The 12,978-nt window shown below is 38.7% G+C and overlaps 1 protein-coding gene across 1 annotated transcript in view; it reads left to right on the forward strand.

Moving 5' to 3' along the window:
* Positions 1–10,966, forward strand: part of niban2a (niban apoptosis regulator 2a) — a 41,731-nt gene extending 30,765 nt beyond the window's left edge. The window contains exons 7-14 of the mRNA XM_084745585.1: positions 1,513–1,617; positions 1,720–1,882; positions 3,927–4,114; positions 6,477–6,632; positions 6,868–6,981; positions 8,135–8,242; positions 9,274–9,385; positions 9,516–10,966. Of these exons, the coding sequence (XP_084601711.1) occupies positions 1,513–1,617; positions 1,720–1,882; positions 3,927–4,114; positions 6,477–6,632; positions 6,868–6,981; positions 8,135–8,242; positions 9,274–9,385; positions 9,516–10,369 (1,800 nt within the window). The 3' untranslated portion in view covers positions 10,370–10,966. The remainder of the gene's footprint in view (positions 1–1,512; positions 1,618–1,719; positions 1,883–3,926; positions 4,115–6,476; positions 6,633–6,867; positions 6,982–8,134; positions 8,243–9,273; positions 9,386–9,515) is intronic.
* The last annotated feature ends 2,012 nt before the right edge of the window (positions 10,967–12,978 follow it).

A 12,978-nucleotide genomic window follows, 5' to 3' on the forward strand; every position in this document is an offset into this window, starting at 1 on the left:
GGCTGATGCAGTGTATGGGCAGAAAAAAAAAAAAAAAAATTGGGTGTTTTGGTCATTCTAAAGTAATTAATTGGAAGGTTGTTTCTACACTGTCCTTGTATGTATTTCCTTGCAGATTCCCTTAGTGTAATAATTTGTTTTTCATCATTAAGAGCTGACATTAAGAGCTACACATGCAAATCACGTTTAAATTACACAAATATATATGAAAAACATAAGATGGGAATATTAAAGGAAAATGAAGTTTGAAAAAAGCCTTAAAAACAGATACACGAATGTAAATCTATTCAGAGAACAACAAGAAATTCTGTCCCTGACTGAGTGAGTGATGAAGTTACACCATTGGTTGGTCGAGCGTTGGAATTTCCCCATTGGTCAGCACAGTCCTCAATTCCTCCTTGGGAGCACAGTAACCATAGACGGTCCAGTCAGGCTTTTACGAGGTCTGGTTTACGAGGGTGTGGTTGAATAGTTAAAAAGTTGCGTCCTATTGTTTTTTCCTAATCACTTTTCCTTACCCTCGATGGAAAACGTCATGAGGTTAAGGAAATATGTGAATGAGACTTCAGAAGGACTTAAGAAAAGACATATAGAGAATCCAGCCACACTTCTAGTCGGGTCTCTTTTTTAGATACAGACAAAACACAAGTTATTCAATGCAAAGCATGCAAATAGTGATGAAAAGAAGGAAAGGTATATATTTTTCTTTCCTTAAAAAGATATATGTATATATATTTAAACATTTAAAAAACTTTTAGAATAATAATAATATAAATGATTGAGGGTGAATAAGTTCAGTTTTATGGCCTTAGTTTTTTGAGATATCCATATTAAAAGTGACACCAAATACACTGAAATATGAGATATCAATAATACAGAGAACAGGAATGCAGAGAAAACATTTATAGACTAACAAGCATTTAGACAAACAATCTACAATACACCTGTTGTTTGTCAGGTGTTTCTGTTCCTCTGTGTGGAAAAAAATATTCTGTTTTTGTCACAGCCATTCATTACCCAGCAACATGTTTCAACAAATATTTAGTTTAGCTTATTTGAAACCTCACGGAGGGACTGAGCTTCATGTGTGTGTCAGTTGGGAGGGCAGTGCCACTGAAACCTGCCTTCCTGTCTGTCTGTGTCCAGCTGTGTGTCGTCTCAGTCACCACACTGTATCCATGTAACCACAATGGAAACAGAGGCTGCACTTTTTTAAGGTTTATTTTTGTTTTTCTTTGGGTGGAGATTATTGGTTATTTTTTGACTGCACCTGTAGTGTAAAAGTCCCCCGTGTACATACACAGCCATACTAACTCTAACATCCTGTAAATGGTGAAAAGGCTGACGTTGAAATTAAAGGGCTATTAGTTAGAAATCTGTCCAATCTGTCAGACAGATTTATTATAACATTATGCAAGTAAAACTGGAGAAAAAATACATTGCACGAAATATAGTAAGAATACATATTAAAAGTGTGTAAAGAAATAAATAGTGTATGTTGTGTGTGTACAGATTCTGGCTAATCTGGTGATGGAGACCCTCCACCCTGACCTAAGAAATGTGATTGGTCCTCGTCTGAAGGGAAAGATGCAGCAGAAGCAGAAGAACTGGATGTTGGTGAGTTCCTGTGTTACTGTACAGTACAGTGCACTGCAGACATGCTGCAGAGACTCCAACAAGTCCAAAGCGGTTATGTTTTTGACTGACTCTGTCCTCCAGATCTCTGATGCGGTGTACAAGCAGGTGCTGGCTCAGACCACCGGTCAGTATGAAGCGCTGGTCGAATCCTGTGAGGCCCAGAGAGCGCCGCTGGACGCCAGACTACGGACTGACATGGACCAGATCATCACGTCTAAAGAACATGTCAGCAGCAAGATACGAGGTGAGCAAAGATCTATATATAACTGATATACAGTCACTGAAATGCATTTTTCAAGAAAATTTAACCCAGATATCTAGATGTGTCTTCACCTGCTAACATCCAAAACCATGCTCACTGGGTTGAGTTGTGTACAGTTAAAAATAACTAAGAACTATGTTTACATATCAGTGATTATGAAGGAAGGAGGGACGGACTAAAAAAGACAAAAAAAAGAAAGAAAATTCAGGAATGGTCTCAAGAGCAGTCTGGATTTTTGATTGACATCTCACTTGAGCCAATAGGAGTTTCTATGTCCTGTCCAGAGCCCACAGTAGCCAACCAGAGTGAAACAAGTCCAAAGTGAAAGTGCCTGCCTTTCTTCTCCCGTGTGAAAACAGAGCCAGTTAGAACAGAGTTTGCTGTTGACTGGCATTTCATATAGCCAGTGAGATCTTCAAAATGACAATATACAGGTTTTTTTTATATATATATCATGAAGCTAGAACTTCAATTTTGTACATTTTGATAGATGGTTGTGAGTTGTTTTTCGTATGAACTGCTTTTCCTCCATAAAACTATTATTGACACACTTTATATTTACTAAGTATAGTTTCAAGAAGGGAAAAAGCACTATATTGCATTTATGCCTCAGTTGCCCTTGAGCAGGTTTCTTGCGGCCTACAAATGGCATTTTTTCTTCAAAACAAACTTAAAAAAAAATGAAAACATTAATTTTCTTTGGCATTATTACTGCATTTGAATTTGGGATGATTTAAGGCTAAATGTAGTCGTCCCATTGAGTTTTCCAGCTAATGAATCACAGATATTTTTGCAAGAAGTATTCAGGCAGAAATAAAAACCTTCTACTTCAGTGTGTTCAAAAGTTTGTGTGTTCTGTTACCCAATGCCAGTAGCACTTACAGTGATTCTGACTTGTTACCTTTTAAAAGAGATCCTAATGGTTCAAAGAACAGCTTTCAGTTTCTTTTGGATATACCTTGGATTGGCGTCTTACGTTAATTTTAATTTAAGAGTGGACGGTGGTTTAACTGAACACCCCTCAGTTTACCGACTTACACATCTCCAATATACTTTGCAAAGTGACTTGGTTCACTTGGTGCTTGCTGTGCTGTGTAACATGATCTTCCCGACCTCAAGTGCACGCTCCATTGTTTGCCTCATTGAGATGTAGCCGTGGTTTCTCTGGTTCAGGGATTATTGGCACAGTGAAGTGATCAGTCTGGTCACTGAATAACGCCACACTGCTCAAGTTTCCGACGAGTTTGTTTGGACATTTGGCTCTTACAAACAGGGCCTTTCCTCTGTAACCGAAGCGCCCTCCCATCCACATCTTTCCAGCTCTTGTTTACCTCTCCGCACTTTCTCCTCACATTTTTCACTTTGTGTTTAAGCGTGTTAGTTCCTATGTCACTCGCTCTTTTTCTTTGATTAGCTGGCTGCTACAGCACCAGAGCATCCACCCTCTGAGCACTGAGCCTGTCAGCTTTCCATTCAAAACTTAAATTGGCACAGGCTGCTCATTTTTTTCATGTGCTGTTTCCCATTGAGCTAAAGTGGCTCAACTGCATTCCATGACCTGCACTGTATGGGCCGTTTCTGACTTTATCCCACAGATAAGACTACAAGTCACCTGCACAAAAAGATGCAGACTCATGTTACATGAGGGTGAAGCAGGCGTTTGGGAGCTGTAAACCTAGCCGAGAATTTTATTTTCTCTGTCTGTCTTAGCGCAGGTTAAATGACCAACAGTTAGGTGTATCTGAGAGAAAACAAGCTGCAGGACTTCCATTGAAACAGCTCGTGTGTTTGCTTAAATGTCACTGCAAACATACCAACCATTTCAAGCTCGTATTAAATAATACACTGCACATTGTGCTTACATATTTGCAGAGTTCACCTGAAGTCACAGCCGTGCCTTAATTTTTATTTGGGCTTGACTGACTCTGCTTCATCATCCATAGAGTTACCTGTTTATAAGCTGTGGCAGCTAACCGTGAATGTGTTTTTTTTCTTTCTTCCTCCATGTGTCGCTGCTGGCGTGCAGCTCTGGTGTTGCCCAAGGCAGAGCAGCTCCTCCGGACCAACATCCAGCCCTACATCAGCTCCATCCTGGAGGCCCTGATGGAGCCCACCAGCCGAGGTTTCTCCGAGGTCAGGGACGTCTTCTTCAGGGAGCTGGTGGAGATGAGCAAGAACTCGCTCAATGGCGGGAGCAAAGAAAAAATGGGAGATGTGAGTCATGTCTTGTTGGCTGCAAATCTTCCTTTTTGTACACAAAATAAATAGTTTGATTTAAGTGTTAAAATGGTTCATAGTAATCTGACATCTCCAGTAACACAAGTCTCCACAAGCAGTTCGATAGCCAAGGTAATATAGGGTGGAAACAGTAGGTAAAAAAAGTACCTTAAACTTCCCCCTTGCCTAATGTCAGCCATGTGTACTGAAAAAAGGGGCGTGGCTTTACTGCCGTCCCCTTTATAGATTATGTGAGGACTGTTATTGGCTCACAGACATCCAGCCTAAAAAGTTTGTGCATGTGATGACAGTAATCATAATTCTAAACATCCTAGAAAACTTATGTCCGTCTGAATGGTCTTGTTGCATTCATTTGTTTTTACACCATGGTCTGGGTGAATACCTGCTGAGAACTTCCTCCATTCTGTTTGCTGTTCAACTTGGACAGTCGCATAACTGGATAGCAAGTTAGTCTTGTTGTTAAACATACGTTCAAATTATATTTACTGTTTGTCACTCACATACAGTGTTATTGACTTTGAATCTTGTGAGCATACAATCTCTGAGTTGAGTGGACTAGCAACATCTTCCAGTTCCAAGTCACATCTGAGGATTGTGCTATTTACTGGAGTAGTGAACAACGTTTCCATTGCATAAGAACCTTATGGGATAGTAATGATTGTTCCAGGCATTAGTCAAACCTTCAGGTTTTAGGAAACAGAGTTACAGCTTGTGAAAAACTTTAGATTTTGATTATAAAATGCATGAAAATATAAATTAATGGTCTTAATTTTTATTGTATTTGGTCACTGACCATGGTGTAAGTGGGATAATGCCCTTTAAGGTGGACTGCAAAGGAAACGTGTGCTGTGCTTTGCCACCAGGGGGCAGAAGAATTCCACAATGAGCTGACAAGCACACAGCCCTTGATATATTATCATGTTATCAATTTATAGCAAATGGATCAACAAACAGATGAAGCTGAAAACAGCTGTCTTGTTTATTCACTTAATTATTTATTAGTTTATTTGTCAGGGACAACAGAAGGAACATTGTAGCAGTTTAGAATAACAACATGCAGATGTGTTGCATGTAGGGATTCTAGCTAAGGATAATTTAAAGTCCCCTGTCCATGGTTAGACGTTTCTACTTAAAAGATCATGATATAAAAAGACAAGAATTCATTAGTAAAATGAAGTACATAATAAATAGTGAAATGTGTAGACAGAAATCAATGATCAGTGAGTTTTTAGTCATGTTTTAAATAAAAAATATCAAAATTCTCTGACTCAACTCAACTGAGCAATTAATCGAGAAAATAATTGACTGATTAATCAAGGTAGAAAATAAACGTTAGTTGCAGCCTCGTGAACATTACCACAACCATATTTCATATAGAGGTAATGCAAAAGTAATGGAAAGTAATTAAGTTACATGACTTTACATGAATCTTGTGATACTTGGATTATGTTACTGACAACATTTTTTAAACAGGTAATTGGTAACTGAATACATTTTTAAAGTAACCCTCCCAACCCTGGTCACAGGTTTGGTCACAAAATCTTTTCAGATCAGTTTGGGGTTTTATTTCCTCTGGTAGTGCATTCCAAAAATGTATTCCTTTTACTGAAAAGTGTGACTGACAGTGTTTTTTTTGTTTTTGTTTTTTTTTGCCATTTACGGATCCCCTAGTAGCTGGACTATTGGAGTGTGTTTTTGTGACATATGGACAAAGTACAGCTGAGGCAAGATTGTTGACACATTTAAAAATCTATTTTATAAAAGAGAATTTGATAAAGCTGTCAAAACTGAGAAATGAGCTGCAGAGGTAGTTGGTGGTAGGTTTTTGTGGGTTCGTCACTTTGGCCCTCTTTCACATTACACACAGTTATTTGATTCAGTCTAAAAAGTGTGATTAACACAGGAACTGTGTTAACTGCATCATTGGCTGCAACAGGAAAGTCACCAAGCCCTTTTCTCCCCCGCATGTTTCTCATGCTTTTTTCACACGATCACCAACTCTAAGCTTTATAAATGACAGGAACAATCACAATGACTTACCCAGCTTGAACTGAGTGATGTTTACTCAAATTAAGACTTAACTGTAGCTAAAGAATATAGTTCATGGGTGAATGCGAAGAATATTGCCTGATGTTTGGTTAAAATAATTAAAGTGCATTAAACGACAGTGTGTGTGGTTGTGGAAGCTTTTGCCTCGATAGTGTCGGTCTTTAATTAGAAGTCAGGGAGTGTCCTCAGCTGCCCTCAGCGACTGATCCTGAACCATCAACCATTTCCTCTATTCTTATTTCTTCCTGCACGATGTTTGATTGCCCTCCTATATCTGTCGTCCCCTCAGAACATGGAGAGGCTGTCCATGCTGGCCTTCCACCCGGTGAAGATGCAGAGCTGCTATGAGAAGGTGGAGCAGCTCAACCTGGAGGGGCTGCAGCAGAGGTTCGAAGTGTCCAACCCCTCTGTGTTCGTCAGCAGGGCTCAGATCCTCATGAGGGAGGTAAGATGCTGCAGCTAATAATATAATACAGAGAAGCAGTGTGTGTGAGGATGAATGCAAACACTCCCTAGTTCCTCCTTTGTAAGACAACACACAGCAGCAACCTGGCCAGCTGTGGTGAAGTCTCTACCTCCACCTGCTGGACAAAGAAACTATGACAGTTTGTAAAGAGGCTAAACCGTGGTTCATCTGTTGATTGTGCTGCTGTATAACCTTTATTCAATTATTCTGACAGCAAATGGACAATGCAGTGTACACATTTGAGCAGCTGCTCCACCAGTCTCTAGAGGCCCAGGGGGAAGATGACATGTGCAAGACCATCCAGCGATGCCAGGACCGGGTCCTCAAGGTAAAATGGGATACATAAAAATATAGAATTATTATACAGACAAGATGATGAAATGTAATGTTGGAAGAAGCAGGCTACTGAGATGTTTTATTTAAGTTAAAACAGAAATACTCTATGATCCAAATACTCCACTACAAGTGAAGTCATGCATTCAAAATTTTACTTCAGTGAAAATGTATATGGTTTATCAACAAACTTACTTACTTCATGCTTTAACTTGAGGTTGCAGCAAATTTTTAAACTAACTTTAAATTTAAAAAGACTAAATCTATACCTCTCTTTAAATGTCAGGTTACTTTTTACTCTAAATCTAGTTTATTTCTGTTGCACCAAACTTTAAACTCCATTTTAAAATATAATCCAGTATTTAGTTCAAATGTACACTTGAGAAGGTTTAACTTTAAAAATGGCTGCCTTTTTGACGTACACTGAGCAAAAATAATGAAGTTCCTTCTCTGCTGAGCCATCAAGATTAGCCAAATAGGCTAACTGACTTTTTACTAGCTAGCAAACAGTGTAAAGTTTTGGGGGTAAGAATACAGAGCAGCCAAAAGTTCACGTAAATCTGATTCAAGCTAGTCTCATATTACATTAATCTTTCTTGGTGCAACCCAGACTTAAAGCATTATGAGTATGAATACTAGTGCAATATGACATCATTTGAAGTGTTCTGTTTATTATTAAAATATTATTTAATATTAGTAATGGAATAACGGGTAATTTTAACACCTTAACACAGTGTTGGGTACTTTTTGTATAACAGTGCATCATATTTTCAAAACTAATCTTATTTTTTCTATGTAAAATCTTAATCTATAAAGGAATGAATAAAGCTGTGGAATAAATGTAGTGGAGTTGTGGGTCAATAAGTTGAAGTTTAAGAAGTTGAAGTTTAACTGAAAAGTACAGTATAGCCCTCTGGAATGTAGTGGAGTAGAAGTAGAGAGTAGAAACAGAAATACTCAAGTAAAGTAAAAATACCTAAAATTTGTACTTAAGTACAGTATTTGAGTAAATTTACTTACATTTCACTACTGACAAGATGGATAGAAGGATGAGATCAAGAACTAAGTTTAAACATCATTTGTGCAACTGAGTGGACAAACTATAATGTCACTGAGCTCTGCATGTTTTTCTGGTGTTTTCCTGTCAGAAATACGATTATGACAGCAGCACGGTGAGAAAGAAGTTCTTCAGAGAGGCTCTGCTGCAGATCATCATCCCGTACATGCTGCAGCAGCTGTCACCATCCTGCTCACCTGTGAGTAACACTCAACACAGTCTCACATCATCTTTTTTTAACATTTATCATTTTATACTCTCTTTAAATTATAGTAAACAGTACTATGATAATAATAACAATACATTATACTTATGGGGTGCGAGAGTAGGTGAGTAGTCGAGCAGCAGAACCAAAGAGATTTTATGTCTGGGGACTTACTATGACATAGTACTATTTTATTTCCTCAGTAGCAATCAGTCTAATTGCACAGAAAATATTAAACACTTGGCATTCTTTTAATTTTTAACCCACAAAAAGTGCTGACACTGCAATAACAACATTAATAATGAGGTATATAGAAGTTATTCATGTCATTTGAATTTTCTACAGTATCTGAATCAATGGCTATACAAGGATATCAGTTATCGTATAAGTAACTGCAAATATTGTTTTATTTTTTTCTTTATGGTATTCTCATTTAAAAATTGTATCTAAGTTTCTTGTGTGTGTGTATCACATTGTGCAACCCTGTGTTGTAAAATAAGTAAATAAACCCTCATATTAGATCTCAAAAAAGAAAAGACATTTATGTTTCTGACTCCTTAAGTTATCATGCACTGCTGGCCAGTGGATAAGTGTGACTTTGATTCAACCCTCCTTGAAAACACATGCAGAGATCACCAAGGATGTATGCTAACTGAAGGAATTAGAAACATTAAAGGTCCAGTGTGTAAGATGTGTGAGCATGTACAGGCAGAACGTGGCAGAAATGGAGTATAAAATTGTGTTGAGTATGTTTTTATTAGTCTGTAATTACCTAAAAATAAGAATCTTTGTGTTTTTGTTACTTTAGGTTTATATCTATAGTGCGAGTGGGTCCTCCTCCATGGAGGCTGCCATGTTTCTACAGTAGCCCAGAAGGGACAAACAAAATACTGGCTCTGGATACAGCTTGTTGCAAGTTTTAGCAGCGGAAATAGTTTCTCCTGCACATTTTAAAGTGGAGGATGAGATGAGGTGTTTACAATTTGCAGGAGTTCTGAAGCTCATCTCTGTCTCTTCATCTGCAGGAGCTGCCTCGCTTCCAAGAGCTCATCTTTGAGGACTTCTCCCGTTTCCTGCTGGTGGAAAACCTGTTCGAAGAGGTGGTGCTACAGTCTGTCTCCAAGGACATCATGATGGGTGAGGGCAAAAAAATCTGAAGATTTAGACATTATTGTTGCCTTAGCAACAGCACTGCTAGTTAGACAATTGCTTTGATGAAATATCATTGGTAACGTAGTTCATTTTCTTGTTTCCTTTGTCTTTCCAGCTGTGAAGGAGGCAGCTGTCCAGAGGAGACACAACCTGTACAGGGACAGCATCATTCTGACCAACAGTGATCCCAACCTGCACCTGCTTGGAGAAAACCCTCAGGTGGACTGGGCTACTAAGTTTGGTGGTGATGAGGCAGACAGCCCTGTTGATGGCAGCAGCATTGGCGGAGGGGGTTCGAGGGCCAGACGCAAGCAAGTGGTGTCCATGATCCAGCTGGATGGCCTGCCTCTGCCCTACGAGTCCTGCCTGGAGGTCCCGGGTGTGGAGCTCATCCCAGAGGAGGACACTGAGATGTATGAGGGCAAAGAGGAGGACGAAGGTGAGGACGAGGAGTACGTAGACTCACCTAAAGAGCCAAAGTCTCCTGACAGCGTGAATGAAATCAGAGACCTGATCAACCCTGTGGTGGAGATGGTGCTGCCCGTGACGGAGGAGAACGAGGACGACATGACCAATGGGACGGAGACCACCACAGGCACCACCATCACCATGGAGGACGGGTTGGAGGAAGACGTTACACATGTCACCACCGTCATGGAGAAAGTCCCCAGGAAATCTCTGCGAGACAAGTCGTCCCCACAGTCGATTCTGCAGCAGCTGATGGGAAGCAAGAAGCAGGAAGCAGATAAGGAGCGTCAGGAGGAAACAGCCGTCGAGGGAGAAGAATCAGATTCGGAGTCGTCACTGAAGCCACCTCTGACAACGGACTCCAGCTCACATGGCGACAGTGGCTTCCAGTCACCGACCAGTGAAGGGCTGGACGAAGGTGAGCCTCAGCCAATCACAAACAGTCTGAACGGAGAGGACAAAATTATCGACCCTGTAGAAGTAGAATTGGTTTTAGCGTAGGAAGATGAACATCACTCTGAAACTGGAGGAAACCGCAGTAATGGGAGAGAAGTGGAATGAATAAGGATTGTATTTAAAGGTTTTATTTTTGGCCTCTTCTTTGTTGTTGTTGATGTTGCACACTCCCAAACCAACTCTCCCATTCTCCGCTCGACTTTTCTTTGGTGATTGGTTCCTCTCTATGTAGCTTAATGAATCTCAATGCAAGTTTTCTTCATATTCTGTGCTTGACACTGAATTCAGCATGTCTGATTTATATAAATAAGGCTCACATGTGTTGTGTCAATATGTCAAGTGGTTGTGGGTCCATCACAAGGATCAGAGACTTTTAAGGACCAGTGTGTAGGATTTAGTGGCATCTACTGGTGACATTGTAGATTGTAACCAACTGAAAACAACTCCCTCCCCTTCCAAGTAAGCTGGTGAAACTACAATATGATAGTCATGAAACTTGCGGAAGAAAAAATGAAAGACCATGTCTGGAGTCAGTGTTTGTCCATTCTGAGTTACTGTAGAAGCATGGCGGTGCAACATGCCGACCTCCATGGAAGAGGACCTGCGTTCTCTCTAGATATAATGGTCTCATTCTCAGACAATGGTTCTTTTTTCAGTAATGTCCCCCATTTGAAATATTTTTTGCAAAACATTTTTGGGAGAAAAAAGGGCATATAAAGAGGTACAATACAGTTCATTGAGGTAAATCCCATGCAAACTATTTTCACTATTTCCTACTTGTTTGAATCTGTATTAGTGCTACGTTTCAACCACAAATCAATTTCCTTGATTTTTTCCTGTCATTCAATACCAAAACTGGCTCAAAACTGCATTTGTTTTTTTCTCCTGTGAGGTTTTACAGCATTGTTTTTGTCAGTTAATGATTGTATGTTAAATAGGAATATTGAATGTAAAATATGGCTTATCGCACATTTACATTTTAAATTGAATTTATAGTACAATAACCTCCTTAGCCTAAGCTAATAAAAACAAAACAATTCATATTTTCAGGTGATTATACATTAAAACATGAATATCATTCTATTTCTGCCATATTCTGCCAATAAATCCCCCTAAATCATTCACACTGGACCTTTAAAGTGATAATCCAGAGAATAAGGGAGGAACACTAAACAACAACTACTTCTAAGTTATTAATGTTTTCAGATTGTTAAACATTTGTTTACATCAGTAATGTATGTAAACACAGCAGGAAATAAGGCTTATTTTTTCTATATATATCTCAAACATTTATAGTCAGATTGTACGTATATGCAGATTGTGTCTTTAACTGAACTGCTGGTGAATGATGCCTTTTTAATGGTCACATTACTACGCTCTACCTGGGCAGCAGGGGGAGCTACAGTCAACTTTTAGATGTTGTATGGGGATTTGTATTTTGTGTATGTTAAGTAATGTTTCTGAAATACTGGTATCTATTTTTGTAAAATGTAACTGTTTTAAATATGAAGTTTCACAAGTGGCCTTTATGTTTCAACACTAGATATTTTAGTTCATCCTGTCTGTCAGGAATGATTGACACCTCCAGTGAGACGTGATAAGACGTTTTACACTTTCTGACAACTGCGTAACAGACAACCAAAATACGTTTCTTGTCACTTTGCCTGTGAGTGTAGATGACCAAGATAACTTGTAGGATTTAATGAACTTATAATCAGAAGAAGCTCTTTCTTCATGATTATGAGTGACATTTTGCTGTTTCTCAAATATCAGTTTATGTTTTTTTACTACATGATTGCAAATACATTCACTCAAACGTGACAGTGACATTTTTTTTTTCTATATAACGACAGTCTTTGCTCATTTAATTCAAATTTTGCAATCTGGGTTGAAATGTTTTCTTAAAATTATGTAATTTGGATGATGTGGCTTTCACATGAGTTTTATTTTCTGTGTTTAAAAGATGGAAAATAATAGACGGTATCATTGATTGTTGTCTTGTGGGAGACAGGTGTTCATGTTAGGGAGACGGTCGTGTCACTGGCAATTATGATGAGACGCTGATGACGCAGCTGTCCTATAAATCCAGGAGGTTTGATAAAGTGTAAATATTATTATATTTTATTGAAAAATAGGGGTGCATAATTTCCTGCTAGCTGCTCTGAGGAGATTTCCTGGAACTATTTAATTTGGTACCAAGTATAGGGAAATCAAGACATTGATTTTGCATACGTGTTGAGGTGTGTGCTTAATGCTAAACACATTTTTGCATGTTCAGCTGACCTGCCATGCACTAATTAAATGAGTGTCAATTAATGAGTCTATTTTCTTAAGACAAAGTGTCCAAATTTTCTCTATTCCGCTTCTCAGATGTGAATAGTTTTTACTTTACTCCTCGATGCCAATTAACTAAATATCTTTGGTTGTGGACAAATCGTCACATCACTTTGGTGAAACAGTGAGCAACATTTTTCACCATTTTATGAACCCAGAACTAACTGATTAATTGATGAAATGATTGACAGAATAATGATAAAGACCAACATGAAATGCTGAAGGTGTTGTAAGTGGACTTGTGCAGAGACAGAATGAGGCAAATGAAGTATACACATATAATTTACATCTCCATTTTTATTACAATTAGTACCAAAAGA

This window comes from Lutjanus erythropterus, chromosome 20, assembly GCF_056507025.1.
Source record: "Lutjanus erythropterus isolate fLutEry1 chromosome 20, fLutEry1.hap2, whole genome shotgun sequence".
NCBI classification, from domain to species: domain Eukaryota; kingdom Metazoa; phylum Chordata; class Actinopteri; order Lutjaniformes; family Lutjanidae; genus Lutjanus; species Lutjanus erythropterus.